The sequence below is a fragment of the Bufo bufo genome, chromosome 9 (assembly GCF_905171765.1).
Source record: "Bufo bufo chromosome 9, aBufBuf1.1, whole genome shotgun sequence".
NCBI classification, from domain to species: domain Eukaryota; kingdom Metazoa; phylum Chordata; class Amphibia; order Anura; family Bufonidae; genus Bufo; species Bufo bufo.
In genome coordinates this window covers 35,136,572-35,161,665 of record NC_053397.1, presented here as the reverse complement: position 1 = coordinate 35,161,665, position 25,094 = coordinate 35,136,572, and the positions used below count along the sequence as shown (strand labels likewise).

Genomic DNA, 25,094 nt, shown 5'->3' with positions numbered 1-25,094 from the left:
TTACGGACATAGATAGGACTGTTCTATTAGGGCTCATGCACACAAAGTTTTTTGCGTTCCGTATAGGGACCGTATTTTGATTCCGTATACGTAATCTGTTCCGGAAAATAAGGAATGCACGTGGACGTCATCCGTATTTTTTGTGGATCCGTGTTTTGCGGTCGTGTGCATGAGCCCTAAGTAAGAGCGCGGACATCACTCACAACTGGTTATAGGTTCTCAGGTAGAGGGGAGACATTTTCTGGAAGTGGCTGATAACAGAAAGCAATAGTCAACAGCACAGCCGTGGTTGTTCAGATTACATTGAGAGACATCCCTATAAATGACACAAGTCATCCCAACATGACTGAACATCGCCCGGTCACGGAGCCGTTACCGATCACCAAGGCCACCCCGGGTCACTGCCCCTGGTCACTACCGGCGGAAACTAAAGCCCCGCCCACGGTTTCTCTTTGACAGTTTCGGGTGGGCGGAGACAAGCAAGGGATGGGCGCCGGCGGTGATTGGCTGCCAACCTCGCCACGCCTCTCCAACTTCCCGCCCCTCGGAATCCCCGCCCGTTGCTTTGGTGACGCAGTAGGCCGGCTGCTGTGCGGCTCTGCGGGGAGGTCGCTAGTATTCAACATGGCGGCGCGGGAGGTCGGGGAACGCGGCGGGGCTCTGCTCCATTAAACGGCCGGATTGTGTCACTGGAACGGAGGCTGCGGAGAACGGAAGGCCGCCTGCCTCACGTCCGGCTCAGTAACTTTCCTTCACGTCAGCGGTGTTTTTTTTTTTTTCCTTTCCTTTCCGCATCCTCGGTGCTCGAGTAACTCCCCACCGGGCCCCAGGTTTCCTGCATCGGGGGTAATACTCCGGCCTATATCCCCCCCCCTCGGGGAGGGCAGGGCCGTCTCCCAGCCTCTCCTCCTCCTGTCAGGGCTGAGGATGCTCCTTCCGTGAGCCGCCATCCGTCCCACCTGTCAGCTTCTCCTCACCTGGCCGCTGGATGTGCCTGGGACCTGCTGTAGTGTTACCTGGAGATCCCCACAAGCTCCTCCCCCTTGGCAGTGACTGGCCCCTGGGTCACCAGGACTGCAGCCTCACCAGGGAGCCTGCCGGGGCCTGCATGTTGGCACAGGGTGGGCAGCAGGCTGGCACATGTTGGTATCTTGACCATTCCCAATGATGGATTAAAAGCCGGATGCCCTGAGACCAAAGCAGCGCATCATCGGGCGGTCTTTCTTATGGGACCAGTATGGGGGATCGGCTGTGGAACTGGAAGGATAGTTTACAGACTGAGCCGCGGTCCCTTCAGTCCTAAATGTCTTATGAATTGATGGTGATTCTCTCCGCAGTGGCGTTTCCAGAGGTGCCAGCACCTGGCGGTCTGGATTAGGGAAATATTTTTTTTTCCTTTTTTTTTGTTTTCCCTCCCCATTTTATTATTTTCCAGTTGGAGTGCCTCCGCCAGACGCTGTCCCAGATGCCTTCAGCCTTTGCGATCTTCACCTGCCGTCCAAATTCCCATCCTTTCCAGGAGCGGCATGTCTACCTGGACGAGCCCGTCAAGATTGGGCGCTCGGTGGCCCGCTGCCGCCCCGCTCAGAACAACGCCACCTTTGACTGCAAGGTGCTGTCTAGGAATCATGCGCTGGTCTGGTTTGATCACAAGACTGGCAAGGTAAAGAACAAAAAAATCGGATTGAATTACATTTTTGGAGATTCTGCATAGTCCTTCCGCTGGGGCTGTCGGGAGCGTACGCGCTGGGGTTGTCGGGAGCGTGCGTGCTGTTAAGTGCAGTCTATTCTGTGTATGGGTCCGTGACACTGGCCTTGAGAATGAAGGGGGGGGGGGGGGGTGGTGTTTCCTTAAAATGGAAATGTATGTACGCCTGTGATGGTATAGATTTACACATCCAGCTGCTCCCACCGACTGACTGGAGGTCTGGAGTATAAATAGTAGGGGTGATGGTGCGTCTCGGAGCCCATGGTGGTGGGCATGCTTCCGTACAATTGCAGGACGCCTGTATCCGTGCCGATGGCATAGAAATAGCATGTGCCATGTATTCATTTTGTTGCCTCCTGTAGTAGTTTAGATCCCAGGACTCTACAGTTGTTACAAGACTACAACTCTCAACATGTAGCTTTGCACCAGTTGGCAGCCACTGACTTAGAGTATGAATAATCGGGGACATGTAACAACATTGTGTCCCAGCCTGAGACTGTACCCAGTCAGGGGGGCCTTTATCGGTTTAGGCTACTTTCACACTCGCATTTTGACTTTCCGTTTGCGAGATCCGTTCAGGGCTCTCACACGCGGTCCAAAACGGATCAGTTTTGCCCCAATGCATTCTGAATGGAAAAGGATCCGCTCAGAATGCATCAGTTTGCCTCCGATCAGTCACCATTCCGCTCTGGAGGCGGACACCAAAACGCTGCCTGCAGCGTTTTGCTGTCCACTTGACCAAACGGATCCGTCCTGACACACAATGTAAGTCAATGGGGATGGATCTGTTGTCGCTGGCACAATAGAAAACGGATCCATCCCCCTCTGACTTTCAATGGTGTTCAAGACGGATCCGTCAGGGCTATAGAAGACATAATATAACCAGATCTGTTCACGACTGATACATGCGGTTGTATTATGCTAACGGAAGCGTTTTTGCAGATCCATGACGGATCCGCAAAAAACGCTATTGTGAAAGTACCCTTCGCCGCTCAGCCTTGAGCAGTGACTGTAAGTACTGGGAGCCTGTAGAGCGCTGATATCTGGCATTTACTTACTGAGGACCATGGAGAGGTACTGTCGCCCAGTGCGGAGTGTGAATAATTGGTGTGTCGGAATATAGGTGGTAGGGGGCACGTATAGAGTATATCAGCAACAGCGTTTTATGTACCCAGAGCTGGGGTGACTATTTAAGAGTATAAAGGAGAAGGGTAAAACTATCAGTATTGTATTCTAGTGCCCAAACATAGGGGGCATGTATGAGTGACACCCAGGCTGGACCATAAATAGAGGGGGTCATGTATGAGTATCGTCCTGGCATACGGTATAAATACCGAGGGTCATGTATGAGTATCGCCTGGCATACGGTATAAATGCCGAGGGTCATGTTTAAATATCGCCTGGCATACGGTATAAATGCCGAGGGTCATGTTTAAATATCACCTGGCATACGGTATAAATACAGAGGGTCATGTATGAATATTGCCTGGCATACGGTATAAATACAGAGGGTCTTGTATGAGTATCGCCTGGCATACGGTATAAATACCAAGGGTCTTGTATGAATATCACCTGGCATACGGTATAGATAAGGGTTGGCACAGGTCAGCTGACCCGGTAGACCATTTTCTTCAGACGCTTGTTTTTTCCCTCTTGACCATTCGGTAATGGCCACTTGTGACAAACAGGACAAACTAGAAGCTGAGTCAGCGGCACTTAGAGGTGCGCTCGTACAGTAATAAGTATCTGGGGTAATTTTAGGGTGGACAGATCTGAAGACTCCTGTGATCAGCGCCTCCACGTCCATGATCCGGCTCGGTAACGCTCCACCTGTTCATCGCCGGGGGCTGAATCACGAGGACGGTCTCAGAACCTGGGTGATTCAGCGGGATTGTTACTCCTCGTCTGGTTTCTGCTCCACTTTTGGGAGGAGGATGAGCGCCATTACTAGGGCCGCGCAGACGAGCAGTTTCAGCAGCAGCCCAGGCGTGTCCGATCTCGCGCTCCATGTCCGAGGAGGCGGCTGGTGGGTGCAGTCCTGTTATACAAGGGCTGGAGGCCCAGATCTTGCGTGATCCGTTTATTAGTTTGTAGATCAGATTTTTCAAGACTAATGAAAAGAGGATCAGTTGCCCATAGCAACCAGATGGCAGATTTAATAAAAAATAATAATAATGAAAGCTCTTGACAAATGAGATCCGGAAGCTGATTGGTTGTTGTAAATCTCCCACTTTATATCTTGGTAACAATTTTCAGAGCACCTGTCAGTATGATGGATATATACCCACTTATAAAGGGGTTCTCCGGGCCTTTTAGAAAATCGGGCCTTTCTTTGAACTTGTGGAAGAAAGACAGTTTAGGGCTCATGCACACGACAGTATGCAAAAAAACGAATCCGGAAAAAATATGGATGACGTCCGTGTGCATTCCGTATTTTGCGGAACTGAACAGCTGGCCCCTAATAGAACAGTCCTATCCTTGTCCGTAATGTGGACAATAATAGGACATGTCCTATTACGGAAACGAATGCGCACGGAGTAAAAAACCAGAACGGACCGCGGAAAGAAAATACGTTTGTGTGCATGAGCCGTTAGTACTTACCCCTCCGGCACACAGGCTGCGGGCACTTACTATGATCCCGCTGAACAGGCAGAGAAGGGCACACATTGTCTGGACCCGTGTGGAAGTGTCCGCATTCTTGTGAATGTGATGGACGGGTAGGCTAACTAAACGGTCTTTCTTCCACAGGGCAGAAGAGCTGATTTACTAACATGTCTAGAGTACCCCTTTAATCCTCCCGTACTTAAAGGGGTTCTGCATTTTTGGCTTTTTGGCAAAAAACGAAAGCGCTTCTGCTGCTGCATGGTCAGATGGAGAGTCACATGATTAATCTGGAAGTGTCATGTGACATAAAGTACATCTCTGTAGAGTCACTTGAGTTTTCAGAGCTGCTGACTGGCTGAGAAGAACCATGTGATGCATCATGTGACACTACAGGACCAGGAAGTGCTTTGGTTTCAGCCCCTGGTTTGACACTTTGGGGCAGTTGAATGCCTTTAACCTGTTCAGTAGATGCTCTGAATTAAAGGGATCTGTCCCTGTGACTGGTGCTCTGTGCAGACACCTCCTCTGTGACCATTAGTAATGAGATGTTTCTGTTCCGTGTCTGCCAGACGAAAGCGAATTCTTATGTCACCATTTCGGCTTCCGCTGACTGTTCTGTGACGGATAATATGCTCTGGTGCCCTCATCTCTGTCTGCCATGACAGGCTGGTCGATGGAGACCTACCTGTGATTTCTTTTCTGCCCACAAAGGTGAGAGCGAAGATTCCACCCCACCCCCAATGTTGCTGTGTGATTCGCTGACTTGGTGCACTGATATCGTCCGAGATCTGTAGATATTGTGCTTTATTGGCCCTTAACAAGTTCTCGGCAGAATATTTAAAGGGGATGTCTGGGACGTTTAAAAATGTGGCACCGCTCTGGTGCTTCCTCTGCAGTGATGATACTGCTACCACTCACATGACCGCTGCCAGTTAGCGGGTGGTAATTAGTTGCTGCAGAGACTTGTGGGTGGTTTGTGTCATCGCTGCAGGACGGCCACAGGGATCCCATTTTTTAAATGTCTTCATAAACACGAGGTCAGTGCAGTACGTGTATGTCCAAGAGTGGTGACAGTAATAGCGTGATAATTAGCCGGTCACATGGTCCTCATCTTCTTCTTAAACTGGACAATTGCTTCTTAGTCCAGGAAACCTGTCTCAGAACCAATGGTTTCCAGGGATGGCAAGAATGCTACTCTCAGATTTTTTTTATTTTTATTTTTTTACACTGATGACCTGTCCCCGATCAACTGTTGAGAAGGCAGCGGCATCGCTTCCTTCTCAGAGCTTACCAGGCAGAGCGCCGTACGTTGTATAGCGGCTGCGCTTGGTATCACTCTCAGCCCCATTCACTCCTGTGGGGCTGAGCTGCTCCCAGGCCATGTGAACGATGAACGTGATGTCAGTGGCCTAGGGAAAGCTCAGAGCAGCGCCGCTGCCTTCTCTAACAGCTGATTGGTGGGGGTCCGACATCTGGGACCTCCTGAGGATAGGTCACCAGTAAAAAAAAAAATATCAGAAAACCCCTTTAACCCTACAGGATAGTGGATAAGTGTCTGACCACTGCCTACATGTCCTGTGTCCCCCCCCTCCCCAGGTGTCCGCTGCTACTCCATTCAAACTCTATGGGACTTCTGGAGACAGTGGAGGGCTGTTCTCATATCATCTGCATTTCCATAGAGTTGAATGCACCAACAGTACACATGCACGACCGCCGCTCCATTCAGACAGAGAAAACGGTCTCTGCTGCCACATTACTATTTTGGAGCTCTGACTTTGGTGGTAAAGACACACAAAATCCCAGGTAAGTTGCAATCGCACACGACTTGCTTTGCAGTCACAAGTCCACCATAGTTGGAGTCTGCGACTGTTGTGTTGCATCGCGATCCCAATGCCAGTCATTGGATGCAATGTTTAGCACTTAGGTCTTGAAACGTTACTCTCCATTCTATGTCACTCCTGTCCCGGAGTAAGGGTGCCTTCACACAAGGCAGACTTTGTTGCAGAAATTTCTCCATGAATGGAGCTCGCAGAAATCCTCGTGCTTTCTACCAAAGCCGCCACTTTCAGATTCATGGAGCTGATTTTCAGCGCCCTAAAATTGCATGCAATGAGCATGGAGATTGCATCCTGCGGAAAATCTGCAGTGGATCACAGGCGCGCCTGTCCTCTCCTGCGTGTGAAGCCGACCGGAGAACGCTGCAGAGCTATAGCGCCATGTGCAATTCACAGTTGATCATTAACATGAAAATATGTGTCCCTTACAATTGTCAATGAGGTTTGTAGAAAAGGAAATTCCAGCCGGCACCGCATTTTCAGTAACCTATCCGAATCTGTCAGGCTGATTGATGTGCGCGACACAATCCTCCGCACGGTGTCCTCTACATGTGCCGGAAGTGCGGTGATGATGTGGCCCCGGGTAAAGGGAACAGCTCAATTTTACGTTTTTTTTCATTGGGTGTAAGCTGAAGCCACAGAAGAAAAAATATCTATTGCTGTAAATTGCTGCCCGTCTGCTACTTGTGAACTTATTCTTAGTGTATTTGTGACTCTCTTTCTTGCTGGTGATAAACTTTAAGACGTATTCCCGTTTTGGCCTTTAATGGCCGGCGCTATGTGAACAGCCTTATCTCCGGAGTTACCGGAAGTTGCATCGCTCGCCACGCTATAACGTTTTTCTTAAGCTCCCATTCATTGCTATGGGATCTATGGAGCACAACTGGCTCAGATGTTTCCGTCGTTCCGGCCACCCTTGGCTATTACCATCTCAGCCTTGAAATGGCAAAATGGAAATATCCCTTTAAGTGGGCAGCAAGGTCACTCGACTCTGTGATTCTTTTACTAAATTAGTGAGGGATAGTGTCGGTGTGTAATAAAGTGACAGTTCTGATAAACGTCACCCCTGAAAGGCATTGTAGAGCGAGTTGGGCTGAAACCAGAGATCAGGTTTTGGTCCCGTTCACACTAGGATTTTCCTGATCAGGGGTTTGTACAGAGATAGATGGCAACAAGTTGACTTCAGCTAGGCTCTCTGGCGCTTAGGGCCTGAAATGCAGACCCTCATCCCCTTAGTTTTCTGCAGTCCTTCTGGGTCGGCAGTCTGTCAACTAATGGCCCATTTACTCTGCATGGTATAAATGGTCTCGCCGCTCCTACCCTCTGATACAGCGTGTCCTGCTTCTGTCCCGTTCTCAGCCTCCACTGAAAGCATTCAGCCGGTTTGTCCCGTTCAGCAGCGCCTTCTTGGCTCTCAATGCAAAACCTGTAACCTTGTGGAAATGTCTCTGCACTCGTATAGTTAATATCCTGCAACCACACCCTGGATACCAGTGACCCGATCCTCCCTTCTTCATCAAAATGCATTGTTCTGTATCTCTTAAAAATGGGGCCCAGGCAGGATGCAGAAATTTGCTAGGTTCCTTTTGTAGAATGCGCCTAAGGCCTCATGCACATGACCGTGTGCCAGCCGGGCCCGTGCTGCGGATCGGACCGCACTGCAAAAAGGTGGTGCATGCGCTATTTTTTTGCTGTGCAGAAGCACTGACGGAAAACCCACAGAAGCAGCCCTTAGTGCTGCAGAATGGTGCCTCCTTTCCACACCGCACCGTATCTTCCGGATTGTGGACCTTTTCAAGTGAATGGGTCTGCATTTGTGAAACGGTACGCACACGGCCGGTACCAATATATTGCGGACCCACTGTTTGCGGGCCGCAATACGGGCCCAGACCTGCTACGTTCCTGTAATTGAGGCCCTAGAGGGCGTTTTTGTCCTGTTTGGAGGTTCCCTACCGAAGGAGAATGAGAATTGCCTAAAGTAGAGCTCCAGTATATTCCGCACCCTGCACAGCTGGCCGCTGAAGAACTAAGGCCTCTTTCACACGGGCGTGACGGATTAGGTCCGGATGCGTTTAGAGTGCGTTCAGTTTGGTCTGCGATTGCGTTCAGTTGTTCAGTTTTTTTCGCGTGGGTGCAATGCGTTTTGATGCGTTTTTCACATGCGTGATAAAAAAACTGAAGGTTTACAAATAACATCTAGTAACCATCAGTGAAAAACGCATTGCACCCGCACTTGCTTCTGGATGCAATGCGTTTTTCACTGAAGCTCCATTCACTTCTATGGGTCCAGGGCTGTGTGGAAAAACGCAGAATATAGAACATGCTGCGTTTTTCACGCAACGCAGAACTGATGTGTGAAAACAAAACGCTCATGTACACAGACCCATTGAAATAAATGGGTCAGGATTCAGTGCGGGTGCTATGTGTTCACGTCACGCATTGCACCCGCGCAGAAAACTTTCTCGCGTGAAAGGGGCCTAAGGGCTCGTTTACACGAACGTGTGCTGCCTGTTGCCGTATTGTGAACCGCTTTTGAGGATCCGCAATACGCGGGCACTGTTCCATGTGCATTCTGCATCACGGATGCGGACCCATTCACTTCAATGGGTCCGCAAATCCGGAGCTATGGAACACTACGGAAGCACTACGGTGTGCTTCCTGGGATTCCAAGATGGCACATGCTCTATCTTTTTGTGGAACGGAGGGATCACGGACCCATTCAAGTGAATGGGTCCACGATCCCCAAACGGCTGGGCCATGGTCGGTGCATTTTGCAGTCCACAGCACGGGCTTCACACAGTCGTGTGAACGAGCCCTAAGTCTGATGGAATAAATCAGATTTTGGGTAGTTCTTTCAGTCTTCCAAATTTATAGGAGTCCTGTAGTATCTCTGTGTGTAGGTGGAAAACTAACTACTTTGAGGAACCCCCTGTAAGCATGGAGAGGAAATGTAGAAACCTTTGGAAGGTGGTCAGGTTTAGAAAACCTGCAATGGGGCTCCATGGGATCATGGCGGCACTTCTATAGGCATACAGCCGGAGCCTCTGTGCTTTATCTGGTGGTCTAAGTGTACATTGTCTAAATATTACACAGGATTAGTACATCTGCCCCATTATGTGGATCCGAGTCACTTTCCACATGACTCTTCACATTCTAGCGGCTTCCAGGAGCCGGGTTGGTAAAATGCAGCTCAGAGGGCCACGTCTTGGGCCTGGTGCATAAAGGCATTGATGGAATCCAGTAGCTATAAGGGGAATGGGGGTGCATTGATGTGGCTGTCCAGTACATTGGTGACCTGTCCTGAGAAGATGCAATCAATGAGGAGTTGTCAGATAGATGCGGGTCCCTCTCATCTATGGCACCCACACTTCCCTCAAGAACAGGGCCTTGAAGTAAACACAGAGCAGTCCTCGTACATATTGCTTCCTCTCCAGTCACTGCTATGGGACTTCCAAAAAATAATGAGCTGAAGTCCCATAGCAGTGAATGGAGAGTGCGCTGCACAAGCCGACCACCCCTGCATTCACCCCTGTGGGAGTTCCAGAAAATGGCCAAACCAGCCTATTTTTGGAAGTCCCATAGCATTGAAAGGAGGTGTGGTCACGCATGTGTGCGGCTTGTTCTTCTCTCACTTCGGGGCCCCATTCTGGAGATAGGTGCAGGTCCACTTCGGGGACCTGCTGCCCTCAGACATTTATGGCAAATCCTACCGATCAGCCATTAATGTCCCAGACGGAATTACTGCTTTAAGGCAATAAAATGCATTGGGTCACCAGCTCTGGAACGTAGTATAGCAGGAATACACAGTGAAAGGAGTTGGCGTGTTTTCTCTAGGTAGACGATTGTGGGTTCTACATGTAATATTTAATAGTTTGTACTCATTTGAACTAGCATCCGTGCATATAGCGTTATACCACAACGGCATCAGGCCGACAGACCTCTAGTGTCTTCTCTGATCCTCTGCACTTTTATTTGAGCATGAGATGATTGTATGTTTATGGGGAACCTGTCACCTCCTTTCAACTCCCCAAAAATGTCTCACACTGGCATGTGCAAACTGGAAATACATGGTGGTTCTCGCAACCCATCCAAGAGGAGGATGCACAGAGCCCGTGTGGGAGCTGAGCTGCACAAACTCCTTAGGCCCCTTCATAGAGAATGGAGCTGTCTACTTTCGCTCCACACTCCGTGTTACCTCCGGTGTCGTAAACGCCGATTAGTGGGGGTTCTGGGTGACCTATCCTAAGGCTTCATGCACACAGCTGCAAAATGCCTATCCACAAAACACCGATCCCAGCTGTGTGCATACCACTTTATTTTTTATTTTTCCCCAAACTGCTCTAGAAATGTCCTACCCTTGTCTGCAAAACGGAGAAGAATAGGACGTGTTCTATCTTTTGTTGCAGCACAGCTCCTGCCCTGACCTCCCAGCACTGCCGGGGTCGCATAGCATTATATTGATTTATGATGCTATGTAACACTTAGGCCTCTTTCACACAGGCGTTGCGGGAAAATGTGCGGGTGCATTGCGGGAACACCCGCAATTTTTCCGCGCAAGTGCAAAACATTGTAATGTGTTTTGCACTCGCGTGAGAAAAATCACGCATGTTTGGTACCCAAACCCGAACTTCTTCACAGAAGTTCGGGCTTGGGTTCGGTGTTGTGTAGATGTTATTATTTTCCCTTATAACATGGTTATAAGGGAAAATAATAGCATTCTGAATTAGGGTTGTTGCGGGTATCGAAATTTCGATACCCAATCGATACTTTTGTCCCGGTATCGATACGATACCGGGATTTCCGTTTTTTCGATACTGGGCTGCGCTTCTGCGCAGTCTAGTATCTCTGAACATGAGCGCGCTGCTATCGGCGCGCTCATGTTCTCTCTCAGCAGCACGGGGAGAAGGAAGCTGTCCTCCCTCCCCCTGTGCTGCTGCCGCTGCCACCAATGAGAAGAGAGGGGCGGAGGAGGGGCGGCAATGAGAAGAGAGGGGCGGAGGAGGGGCGGCAATGAGAAGAGAGGGGCGGAGGAGGGGCGGCAATGAGAAGAGAGGGGGTGGAGGAGGGGCGGCAATGAGAAGAGAGGGGCGGAGGAGGGGCGGGCGCACTGCGCCACCAATGATAGGATTACTATCGGAGCGATGGGAGGAGACATCAGCTTCACTAGTGGGCGTTCCTTTTCCCTGCGCTGCGATTGGACAGCGCTACAGCCAGGGAGAAGGAACGCCCACTAGTGAAGCTGATGTCTCCTCCCATCGCTCCGATAGTAATCAGCAGCATGTGGAGCAGGAGAGGAGACAGTAATGGGGCACTGCGGGCGAACGGAGCGGCGCCCAGGACTAAATGGTGAGTGCTGAGACATCGCTGGGCGCCGCTCTGTGTGGCCTAATAGTGAAAGTCTGGACTCATATACAGTAGTCAGTCTTTAACACATACAGGAGGCGGGTGCCGGCAGCAGAATCGCATTGCCGGCACCCTGCCCCTGACAGGGAGCTGCGATCAGCGGCAGTTAACTGCCGCTGATCTGCTAGTACCCGCCTCCTGTATAAAGGGGTAAAATCATTGGTGGTGCAGTGTGCCCCCCCCCCCCTCAATCCCCCCATCCCATTAAAATCATTGGTGGCACAGTGCGCCGGCCCCTCTCAACCCTCCAGTATTAAAATCATTGGTGGCAGTGGCCACAGGGACCTCTCCACTCCCCCTCATTGGTGGTGCAGTGGCAGCTTCTGATCGGAGCCCCAGCTGTGTAAGCCTGGGGCTCCGATCGGTTACCATGGCAGCCAGGACGCTACAGAAGCCCTGGTTGCCATGGTAACATCCCTGATGCTGTGTGCACAAAGCACAGAGCAGCAGGGACAGTGTGGAGTCCTATTCACCCTGATAGAGATCTATCAGGGTGAATAGGAAAAGGGATGAAAGATCCCAGGTTCTAGCCCCTAAGGGGGGAAATAGTTATTAAATAAAAAGTGAAAAAAAAACAAACACTAAAATATGAAGTATAAATCACCCCCTTTTCCCAATTTCACATATAAAATATATAAATAAACATATTACATCGCCACGTCAGAAAAGTCCAAACTATTAAAATATAAAAAAAAAATCTAGGTGGTGAATGCCGGAACAGAAAAAATAAAATAAAAACTGCGCGATTCGCCATTTTTAAAAATGAGGAATGCACGTGGCTTTTTTTGTTTATTTTTTTCGCGTGGTATCGAATGGTATCGAGTATCGCAATACTTTTTCATGGTATCGAAACCGAATCAAAAATTTGGTATCGCAACAACTCTATTCTGAATACAGAATGCTTAGTAGGTGATCAATTGAGGGTTAAAAAAATTAATAAAATTAACTCACCTTCTCTTGTTCGCGTAGTTCCCGGTCTCTTCTTTACTTCTTTAATGATGAGCTGTGGGCTAAAGGACCTTTGGTGACGTCAGATCACATGCTCCAATCACATGGTCCATCACCGTGGTGATGGACCATGTGATTGGAGCATGTGATCTGATGTCACCACAGGTCCTAGCCGGTAGTTCATCATTAAAGAAGTAAAGAAGAGACCGGGAACTACGCGAACAAGAGGAGAAGGTGAGTTAATTTTATTTATTTTTTTAACCCTCAATTGATCACCTACTAAGCATTCTGTATTCAGAATGCTATTATTTTCTCTTATAACCCTGTTATAAGGGAAAATAATAGTGAATAGACCTAGCAACCATGCGTGAAAATCGATTTTCACGCAACCCCATTCACTTCTATAGGGCCTGCGTTGCGTGAAAAACGCAGAATATAGGACATGCTGCTGTGAAAATCACCGCTCATGTGAACAGCCCCATAGAAATGAATGGGTCGGTATTCAGTGCGGGTGCAATGCGTTCAACTCACGCATCGCATCCGCGCGGAATACTCGCCCGTGTGAAAGGGGCCTTACAGTTCTGGAATGTATAGGATAACACTGGCATTCCAGAACTGTAAGGGTTACATAGCATCATAAATTAATATAATGCTATGCGACCCCGGCAGTGCTGGAAGTTGAGGACGGGAGCTGCGCCGTGAGTCTGCAGCGTGACACTCTGTTGTCGGAAAGCAGCCTCATGGTTCTTTTTCTTAATTTGCTAATTAGGCCTTTGGTGCAGTGAGGACATCACCATTGCTCTTGTTGCACCTAAGCTCCTTTCTGTGGTCAGCCCCTCCCTTGCTTCTTTGCCACTGTTTGGACATGTCAATCAAAGCAGCGATTGAAGGGCTGACTGCAAAGAGAAGAGCTTGGGTGCAACAAATGTAATGGTGATGTCCTCATTGCACCGAAAACCTGACTTGAATATTAGGAAAACTTGGGAACGGAGCCTCGGATCAACAAAAGTAAAACTGCTCTTTAATTAGGCGAACCGCAGCTATTGTAAGTGTCTATGCAAACAGTTTGATAGGTAGGTATCTGGTGACAGATTCCCTTTGAGACCTCGTTCACACGGCTGCTGAAGTGCTTCCGTGGGGTTTCTCTCCGTGCCTCCGCACCGCAAAAAAATAGAACTTGTTCTATTTTTTTCTTCTTTTTTTTTTTTCTTTTTGCGGTGTGTACGGATCATGGACCCATTCAAGTTGGCTTTCCAGGGTGTGAACTTGTATGTAAAATGTATTTTCCTTAACTTTTCCCTGTAACGTTTTCCACTTAGGTGACTACATTTCATATAACAGGAGACTTGAGCTTCCTCACAGTCATTTTTGTGGTTAAAGAGGACCTTTCATGGGTCCAGACATTATGAAATAACTAGCAGGTCATGTAGGGCCTAGTCCATGGATGGATTATTGCTCACTAGTTTGGCTGTGCCCCCCGTTCACTATTCCCGCCTGATATGCTAATGAATAGCATCAGTACAGGGAGGAGGAGACTGAGTCTTTCTCTGTGGGCGTCTCCTTCTCCCTGGCTGTAGCGCTGTCCAATCAAAGCGGAGAGCGTCACAGCCAGGGAGAAGGAGATGCCCATTGAGAAACCCTGACGCCTCCTCCTCCATGTACCGATGCTATTCATTAGCATATCAGGCGATAGTGAACGGGGGGCACAGCCAAACTAGAGAGCAATATTACATCCATGGACTAGGCCTTACATGACCTGCTATTATTTCATAATGTCTGGACCCATAAAAGGTCCTCTTTAATTTATGATAATGTTGATGATGATTTTTTGACCTAGTTCCCAGAAGAATGAGAACTTGTAATCCCAAAATGAATTTCCAGGTTTTGAAGTTATTGCCCTACTTACGAGCTACTCGTCCCTTTAAACTTTTTGGAAAGTGGTCAGCCAAACCCTCAGCATCCCCTCTAGACGTGTAGCCGGGTCACTTCAGTGTAGGAGATGTAAGGACTGTAGCTATCTCTAGTGGAAATTATCTTCAAGGAAATCCAGCCCAGTCTTTTCCTCCTTGTAATAATCCTCCTATAATTCCTCCCTGTAGAAGGTTACGCCTGGATTCCCTGACAGATCTTTATGGCAGCACAAGGCCTTATGTTCTTGGCCTGGACATTTGTAGTCCAGATGCTTCAGCAGATAAATTATATTGTTTTAGGTGCAGAGGTTTCTCCGACCACTACGGCTGCTCTTAGTTTCTTTCTCATTTGAGATTTCTTACCATCTAAGGCCTCATGCACACGGTCATTGTTTTGGTCCACATCCGAGCCACAGTTTTGGTGGCTTGGATGCGGACCCATTCACTTCATTCAATAGGGCTGCAAAAGATGCAAACAGCACTCGGTGTGCTCTCCTCATCCATTGTTCCGTTCCGTGGTCCGCAAAAAAAATAACCTGTCCGATTCTTGTCCATTTTGCGGACAAGAATAGGAAGTTATATCAATGGCTGTCCGTGCCGTTCCGCAAATTGCGGAACGCACATGGACGCCATCCATGTTTTGCGGATCCCCAGTTTGCGGACCGCAAAACACACTGGTTGTGTGCATGAGGCCTAAATCACTTGGTGGGCTTCGGTAGGTCGCGGATTGTTTGCAGTGTATTTCATGACTTAATTTGTTAATATTTGTGAGCACTTTAATCCAGGGATGCCCAACCTGCAACTCCTAACATGCCCTGATATCTATAGGCTGTCTGAAAATGCTGGGAGTTGTAGTTTTCAAACAGCTGCGGGGCCACAGGTTGGGCATCCCTGCTTCAATGCATTTTAGGTTCAGTTTTCATATGTTTAGGCCACTTGTGGACTCGCTCTTTACTTAAAGGGAACCTGTCACCAGTTTTATGGTGTCCTAACTAAGGGCAACATAAATAAGTGACTGATTCTCTTAGCACAATGCTGGGTCACTTTCTTTAATTGACCCAGTCAATCTGCCAGCATCTTGTATTGAAAAGCTCCAGCTGATAATGATGAGGCATGAATATTCATGAGCTCCTGACTCTTCCCGCCTACCTGCTGCTGAATGACAGTTTGTTTCCATATGAATCAGCAGCAGGTGGGCAGGGGAGTGGCTATAGCTCTGAAATTAAATATACGCTGGACTCAATGACATCACGCTGGACTCAAATCAGCTCATTAGCATGCGGCATCTTTGTGTGTATATTATGAGGTAACCATCTGTCACGCCAGTAAGTGAATACATCTAAGGTACTTTTTAGTAGTTAATCATTGTATATAATTAGTTAGATTATAATCAAATATCCACATGACAGATTCCCTTTAATGTACAGATATTCTGCAACAAAATGCCACAGCAAATAGAGATCAGTGATCAAATTAAAACTTAACTTTTAATAATCAATACATAGAAAATTGGCCCCAAGATAAATAGATAATGTACATAAGTAATACAACAATATAGAAGCACGGTAGGTCACCCCACCCCATGACCAGAACACACTTGAATTGAAAAAGGTGCTCGGCGGCACCAAAAATTGTGTAACCAGGTGGTTTTACCGCTCTGATGAAATGCTCCTTGGCACAACGATTGCCTCACCAGTGTGAGGCTACTTTCACACCTGCGTTCAGGTGTCCGCTCGTGCGCTCCGTTTGAAGGGGCTCACGAGCGGCCCTGAACGCAGCCGTCCGGCCCCAATGCATTCTCAGTGGAGGCGGATCCACTGAGAATGCATCCGCCTGCCAGCGCTCAGCCTCCGCTCAGTGAGCGGACACCTGAACGCTGCTTGCAGCGTTCGGGTGTCCGCCTGGCCGTGCGGAGGCGAGCGGATCCGTCCAGACTTACAATGTAAGTCAATGGGGACGGATCCGCTTGAAGTTGACACCATATGGCTCAATCTTCAAGCGGATCCGTTCCCCATTGACTTTCAATGTAAAGTCTGAACGGATCCGCTCAGGCTACTTTCATACTTAGAAAATTTTCTAAGTAATAATGCAGACGGATCCGTTCTGAACGGATGCAAACGTCTGCATTATCAGAGCGGATCCGTCTGATGAAACATCAGACGGATCTGCTCTGAACGCTAGTGTGAAAGTAGCCTTAGATGGTGTCCGTACACCGAGGCTGGAGACAGTTGCTAGACTAGGCTAACTAGCCCTAATGATGCCCTAGGGGACCTACACTGGCCTAGGTGACCTGATCACGGACCCCCGTGACCAGGCACAATCAGGAACCTAACCCTGGAATTAGTGCGCCCTATTGAGCCCTCTCCTGCCTAGTCCCTACATCCATGTTTCGCTTAAAGATGAGTGTGAAGCTCATCAGGTGAGCTTGGGCTATCTAGCTGAGCGGGGAACACGGGCAATGATGCCGGCCGTGTCCCCTGGACAGCAGAGTAGTATGTCCACGATCCTGATGTGGCTTCAAATGGACAAGCTGGCAGTAAAGAAGGAAGAGGACCCCTGATAATCGCCCCCCCCCCCCCCCTCCTCCTACCAAAATACTAGCGCATGGACTGATGTAGTCTACATGTAGTAGGTGGTCTAAATTTTGTCATCTATATTGTCATATAAAACAAAATGCCACAGGTTTCACAGCAGATTGCGATGCATACAATCCTCGACTCAGTCTTCGCCCTGTTGCAGACTTTGGCGTGGAGTTTTAGGACTGGCCCACAGCTTAGATTTTATTTTCTGCCTCCACTTACCTTTTAGAGTTGCAGTAAAATCCTGATGTTGATGTGACATCACCGCTGCAGCCGGGTAAGGCCGCATTCATGTATTCACAGTGAACTCCGGCAGTGTGTGTATCCGGCATAGCCGGATGCCTCTGTGCACTGCCAGGTCCCCCTTCCCTGGGATCTGGCGGGGGTGCGGCTTGTATGCGGGATACAGTCACCGGTGAACCTGGCCTAAACCGATTCCGGCTGGGCGGAGCGGCGGCAGGGGATCTGCCAAGTAAGGTCTCGTTCATATTTCCGTCTCGGTTTCACATTTGTGGAAAAAATCCGTCTGTTTCATCCGTGAGGGATCAGAGTTCGTGTCCTCCATATTCTAGGCTGAAAATTAATTTCCAGAGCATCTCCTACCAATGGTCTGTGAAAAACACTGTTTGTCACGGACCCATAGACTTCAATGGACTTGTTTGGTTTGCATCACAGACTGAAGTAGGGTTGTCACAATACCAAAATTTAGATTAGATTTTGATACCATAAAAAGAGTATTGTGACACTCTACCATTCGATACCACGTGAAAAAAATAAAACGCCCAAAAAGCTGCGCGCATTACACATTTTGTGGAAAGTCCGGCCATAATAGAACAGTCCTATCCTTTTTTGGGGGGGGGGGGGGGGGAGACAAGGTAATAAAAAAAGGCGACTTGTGTGTCTCCCCCCGTTACGGTTTGATAGAGCCGGCACCCACTGCATACATTTGTATTAGGAGGTTTATTATATGCATTGGTGGCACAGTGGCCTCCCACACCCTCCCCTTAATCCTTGCATTGGTGGCGCAGTGGCCTATAGCCCCTCCCCCTCCTCCTCAGTACTGTCTTCTCATTGGTGGCCAGTGGCATCCGCATGTCACAGTGGGGGGGGGGGGGGGCGACTCCCTCCTTCTCCACTGTGCCGGCTGGTGAGAACATGATGCGCGCTGAGCGCACCGCATGCCATGTTCTCTAAAAGATACTAGTCTGTGCAGTAAGAAAAAAGCAAATCCTGTTATCGAATCGATCCAGGTACAAAAGTATCAATGCCGGTGCAACCCGAGACTGAAGTAGTGCATGCTCCCGTGAATTTTCTACCGACCCACTGATGTGTGAACAGACACATTAACATCAATGCGCGTATGTGTGCTGTGCATGAAAAACGGAAACGAGGTCTTAGCACTGATCACTTAATGCAGTCGGATCCCCTGTGTCGTCCGGTTTCCTCCAGAAACTGGACGGTCCGTTTAAGGGACCCCACCAAAGGAGACGCCTTCTCTCTAAAATGGGGTGTTACCTACTGAGGTCCATATGAAGGCGTTTTGCTGAAAGTATCGCAGACAACGCTGTTTTTTGCTTTATTTTCTCCCCTTGTTTTCATGCATAACCCCTTCAGTTTTGGGAAAGCCAGGATTACTCCACCCACCCTGGATGGCTGCATTGTGTTTTGATGCCCGTAGTACATCACCCATCATGTGTCACGCGGTGCTTGTCAGTGTTTATGAGATGAGATAACTGCAGCGCTCCTCTCCTGGGGGGGCCGTGTGCTCTGGTGAATGTGGGAAGGAGGTGGGCGCATCTGAAAGGTACAGGATCCTTCCAGCTGTAAAGCATTATTTTTCTACACAGGAAATTGCAGGATCGTGTTCTGTCATCCATGTTTTTACATATCGGTGACGAGCTGTTCTGGATTACAGTCTAAAGCCGCAGAGACCGGACTTGCTGGCTCTCCTCCCTGTCTTGGGGTCATTGCCGGCTGCTCGCTCTCCGCTCCAATTACATTTTCAGAGCTCACTTTTTACGCTCTCTTGCCTGCGCACATCAGAAATGCTGTTTTTCAATTAACAAGTCTAAAAGGGTGGGTGCTAATGGCGCTGGTGATGTCCGGGATTTTTTTAGAGCGGCCGTGTACATGTCTATGTGGTGAAGTCTTCTGATGGGAATGGAGAAATAACGTAAAAAGGGCGGGCAGTGATCGGGAAAAAGCATTCACAGGAGCAGTCTTGCGAATGAAGGTGCCACTAAAGGGAGTGCCACGGTGCAGGTGACTGCAGTAAATGAGGCCACGCTGCAGTTCTCCACTAATGCGTCGTCCTTATTAAAGGGCACATGTCTTGTTTTAAAGTCATCCCCTATCCACAGACTAAGGGCTCATGCACACGACTGTGTGCCCTCTGAGACATACCTATGATGCTGTGGCTTCCGTGCGTGCGATGTATGCCGCTCACGGACCGTATGTCTCAGAGGGCATACGGTCGTGTGCAAGAGCCCTTAGGCCTCTGGCACACGACCGTATGGCTTTTTCAGTATTTTTCAGTCCACAAAAAATGGATCCGCAAAAAATAAGGATGACGTCTGTGTGCATTCCGTTTTTTGCAGAACGGAACATCTGGCCCCTGATAGAACAGTCCTATCCTTGTCCGTTATGCGGACAATAAAAGGACATGTTCTATCTTTGAACGGAAATACGGAAACAAAAGGCATACAGAGTACATTCCGTTTTTTTTTTTTTTTTTTTTGCAGATCAATTGAAATTAATGGGTATACGGAACACAAAAAACTGAACGGAAATGGAAAAATAAAAACGTTTGTGTGCATGAGGCCTAAGGGTGATTATCTGATGATTGGAACCCCCACCAGTCCCCAGAAAAGAGACCCCATTCCCCATTTGAATGTGCGCCGCCGCTCCATTCATTCTGTATGTGACTGCCGGAGATTGCCACAGGATAACTTTTAAACATGGCACAACCCCTTTAAGTGGAAAAGCACCCATGCACGGCACTCTCTTGGTGTTAGACAGTTGCCATGGCAGCCGTCTCACCGCAGTGTACAGTAGCGTCTCTCCACGCCTGATGTCAGTATTTTTTTTTTAAAGGGGTTTTCTGTAAGTTGAATATTGATGGCCTATCCTCAGGATAGGTCACCCGTATCTGCTCGGTGGGGGTTTGTCTCCTGGTGAGCGCCATGGCCTCTTCCTAGGGCAGTGATGAATTATTAACAGAAATTACCGTATCTGCCAAAATAGAATAACCCCTCGACAGGACGAAGCTGGAGTCTATGTGGGACGTGACGCTTACACGATGTCCGGATTTGGGGACAATCTGATGCTGTTGGGGTTGGAATCGGCTCTTATGCTTTTAGGCGTTCAGGATGTCTTATGTGACAAATGTGAACTGTCAGTGTGACGGCAGTGATCCTTAACCGTTTCCGTGCTGGAGTTTTGTAGAACTTTTTGGCGTTTTTCCTATTGATGGATAGATATCGGTAGATAACAAACAGACCGGTTTTTCAAGCCACATAGGTTTATTTAACCTTTCCTTAAGACCTCATGCACACGAACGCATGCCAGCTTGGCCCGTGCTGCGGTCCTCAATACACGGACACTGACCGTAGGGCCACTGTATGCAGATCGCGGACTCATTCACTTGTCTGGGGTCAGCAATCTGCATCCGATGGCACCGCAAAATATGTAGGACATACACTACCGTGCCAAGAGAAAATGGATCCGCGTCCGTGATGTGGGGTGCACACGGCCGGTGCCCGTGTCTAGAGGACCCGGGCAATGGCTTTGTGCATGAGGCCTTGGTGGTGACCTTTCAAGTCTTGTCCTCCATGGCAGCATGGTCTCCACTTGTGTAAAATCCCAGGGTTTCTACAAAATATCTTGCAAATGCCACCAGAAATCTACATACTGGGAAAGCGTCACCCCGATGTATCCACTAATCCTAAGCGATGCTGTGAAATCCTAGCCTAAAAAAACCCTGCTGCGTACACGGGCATCTGTATCACCCTGACGAAGGCCAGAGGGCCTAGTTGTACCTGCGGAAGCCGTTCTGGACGCCTCCGCAGACAGGGGCATCACGTGATGGAGAAGAGGGGCACATGGTCAGGCTGCTTCTAGCCCCATGAGGGACACTAATTGGGACTGGCACCATGTGTGAGTGTTATCAGAGCATCTCTAAGAGGGTCAGATTTTAGCACCATATGTATTGGGGGAGGGGGAAGTATTCCCTTTAATACAAGAGAGCCATAGACTATAGTCTGCTGTTATGTGTTGTGTTTAGATGAGATCATGGCTCCATCCTGACATCTCAGCCGGTGATTCCCTCTCCAGCCTTCTGTGTGGATGGAGGAGGGAGCAGCGATTCCTCGTAACCAGGCGCTGCAGTGTTGATTCACGCGTTTCAGCCCTGCAGTACGCTGTGTTAGCCAAGTGATGAGATCAGAGTCCGCGCTGGGACTGTTTCCTGTTCTGCTTCACAGGCAGAGAAAACTCCTCCTGTTTATTTACATGATTTTACGTCGGTTTCCAGGCGCAGAGGTTTCGCCAGTTTACTTCCGGTGTTATGTTTCCTAATTTCCCCGGAGATTACCCGGCCTGTAGTCATCGCTCACGTGCGCAGGGCCCCAAGTTCAGAATGAAATGTTTCTGCTGGACTCCTTTCTTTTCCTTACTGAACCCCATTGTGTTTTTATTTTATTGCAAAAGCTTAAAGGGCATCTGCTTCGCTGTAAAATGGTGCAAAAATAGAAATCGGGTCACCAGCGACCTCCCTGATCCAACTGCCTGCAAAGACTCATAGCCGTGCCTCACCTGAATACAACGCTGGTTTTCTTTTGTGGATCCGAGGCTCCTTCCCTGAGTTGTTATGCTTTTTTCCTAATATGCAAATTAGGCATTTGGTGCAATGGGGGCGTCACCGTTGATCTTGTGGGACCCAAGCTCCACTTGTTTCTGTGACCAGCCCCTCCCTGTCTGCTTTGATGTACAGGGCCGGACAGTGGCAAAGCAGAGAGGCAGGGACTAGCCACAGAAAGGAGCAGAGTTTCGCTGCTACAAGAGCAATGGTGAAGTCCTCGTTGCACCAAAGATCGCAGTTTACATACGATACAGTGTTGCAGATAAGTTCTAAAGGCTTGTTCATATCTGTCAGAGGTTCTGTTTCAAAATCCGCCAAAAAGAGCGGAGAGAAAAATCCTGTATACAGAACTTTTTTCCTCCACTTAAAAAAGTGGACTCCCGAACGGACCACATTCTAGTCAGCGAAGTCTTTTTTGGCTCTATTCTAGTCAGTCCAGCACTTACTTAGTTGTTCTGTTCCTCTGACAACAATGCTGGTGTGAACGCAGCCTAAGGCCTCATGCACGCGGCAGGATCCATGCCTCAACCCCCAAAAAATGAATCTGCAAAATATGTATAACTTCCATGTGCATTGTCTGTGTTTTTCTCACTCCCATCAATAGAAATGTCTATTCTCATCCACAATAGGACATGTAATGATGATTTGTGGAAGAAAAAATAAGCATGTGTGCATGGCCCCCTACCAATAAATGGGTAAGGGCTCATGCACACGAACATGTGCCAGCTGTGCCCGTGTTGCGGTCCGCAAAACCCATTGACTTGAATGAGTCCACAATCCAGAGTATACGGAGCAGAAGGCCACGGAAGCACTACGGAGTGCATCCGTGGCATTTTGTTCCATGCCTCCGCACCGCAAAAAATAGAACATGCTCTATTTTTTGTGTGGTGTGGACAGATGGTGGAGCCATTCAGCGTAGGCCACTCGGTGTTATCTGCGAAGATGACATTAATGTGGATGTGGCCTTTAAAGGGAGTCTGTCATCAGCATTTCATGTTTGTAACCCTGCTAGCTCAGCCTTTTCTTCGCTTCCCTCCGCCCATCCTTTCCCTCTGACCGCCTATCTACTAACTTGTAGTTTCGCCGAGATCCCGCGCCTGCGCAGTCAGTCCTTCGGCCGGCGCATGCGCACTGCGATGCCCATTCCTTGTACGGCATGACATTAACTATTGCGCATGCGCATTAATTACTGTGATGCCATACAAGGAATGGTCATCGCAGTGCGCATGCGCCGGCCGACGTACTGACTGCGCAGGCGCGGGATCTCGGAGAAACAACAAGTTAGTAGATAGGCGGTCAGAGGGAAAGGATGGGCGGAGGGAAGCGAAGAAAAGGCTGAGCTAGCAGGGCACCTACGAGCGTAACGCTGCCCCTGGGCACTTGCGAGCCCTCATTTGCATATGCTACAAAGATGTTTTTTGACGGTTTTATAAGTCCAGGATTGATGCTAAAGGTAACGTTTTTATTAACTGTAAGCATGCGTGAAAGCTATGGGAAGGGTTACAAACATGAAATGCTGATGACAGACTCCCTTTAAGGCCAGTAATGTATGGGTCAGAGGATTATAAGGCGGCGTTCACATGGGCAGCATTTGCCAATCCATTGAACAAATCTATTGCATCGCACCCTACACAGGATACATAGAATTAGAAGGCAGTAAGTGTAATGTGAAGTGTCGCACAGCGCAGTGTCCGTTTCTTCATGTGAAATGCAGCCGGTTACATACAATAGATGTCAACATTTCCTCTGTGAAGTGAATGTATTCTTTAAAGAGGCGAACCCCCCCCCCCCCCATGACATACAATGACTGTTCTGGAGCATTTATTTCTAGAACTGTATGTTGTGCTGTTCCTCTGTTATTCCTACTAGAAGCACATGATTACCAACTGGGTGTGACCATCTTTTCACTTTGTCAGAGGGTTGTGTTCTTCCACAGTCTGCCACCAATTCTGCATTGCAGGGAAGCACGCCAAACTGCTAACACCCAATTCAAAAACAGCAAGTAGGAACAATAGCGGAACGGCACAACCTAGTCCTAAGAGAGGATGCTCCAGGATTGTCACTTCATGCCGAATACAGTTATTTACTAAAACAAGTCGGTCCATTCTGGTGACAGCTCCTCTTCAATTCTGTTCTTGCTACCGGATCTTCACTTGAATGGACGGAGTCTGTACATGATCCTTATTTCGAGATGCAGAAGAAGTGCGGTTAAAGGGGTCGGCCCTTCTGGGAAATTGATGGCTAGGAAATGGTGTCAGACAGGTGCAGGTCTCGCCTCTGGGACCCGCTTTTATCTCCAGAATGGGGCCCCTGAAGCGAGCAGAGAGCAGCCATCTTCATGCACAGCTGCCCTTTATCCACCGATATGGGAGTTCCGAAAATAGGCAAACTGGGGCTTTGCCACTTTCAGCAGTCCAATAGTGGCGAATGGAGAAATGTGCGCTCTCCATCCACCACTGTGGGACGGCCGAAAACCAACTGAGCGCACCGACTTGGCTGTTTTCAGGACTCCTATAGAGGTGGATGCCATTTAAGCAGCGTGTGCTCCATTCACTTTGAGAGCCCCATACTGAAGAGGTGGGACCCCCGCCTATCTGACACTGATGTCATTTCCTAGTGATATGCCTTGGGTGTCCCAGGTGGGATTACCCCTTTAAGTTCCTGGTCAGCCATCAATCCCAGTTTGTATTTTCATCCGTCTAAATCCGTTTTTCCCAATCTGCGCTCTTATTGTAAATCTCCGACTCCCAGCATGCTTTGACAACTGTTGGCTGCCTTGGCACGATGGGAGTTGTAGTTTTGCAACAGCTGTCGTGCCACAGATTGTGAACCACTGTTTGGCGCATAGCGGGTTACATTGTGGAAGTGAAATCCTCGATCTGGATGAAGTATTATGTAATGAAGGCTCTGGAGAGCCTGGAACCCAGGAATGTCAGGGGTTAAAAATTATATACCTCTTTTCCCTGTTCCCCCTGGAATGAACAGTTTGTATCATGTCCAGTGTTGGGGTCCATTCACACATCTGTATGTGTTTTGCGGAAGCGCAAAACACTGACATCGGCAATGTGCGTTCTGCATTTTGCGGACCACGCATTGCTGGCACTCTTATAGAAAATGACTTTTCTTGTCCACAATTGCGGACAGGAATAGGACATGAGATAGATATAGAGATATATCTCTATATATATATATATATATATATATATATATATATATATATATATATATATATATATATATATATATATA

General features: G+C 48.5%; 1 protein-coding gene across 3 annotated transcripts in view; it reads left to right on the top strand.

Moving 5' to 3' along the window:
• Positions 1-590: 590 nt before the first annotated feature.
• LOC120978601 (sarcolemma associated protein) overlaps positions 591-25,094 on the top strand; it is a 136,039-nt gene continuing 111,535 nt past the window's right edge. For all 3 annotated transcript variants that reach the window (XM_040406839.1, XM_040406838.1, XM_040406837.1), the window contains exon 1: positions 591-1,663. In XM_040406839.1, coding sequence (XP_040262773.1) covers positions 1,466-1,663 — 198 coding nt within the window. In that variant the 5' untranslated portion in view covers positions 591-1,465. The remainder of the gene's footprint in view (positions 1,664-25,094) is intronic.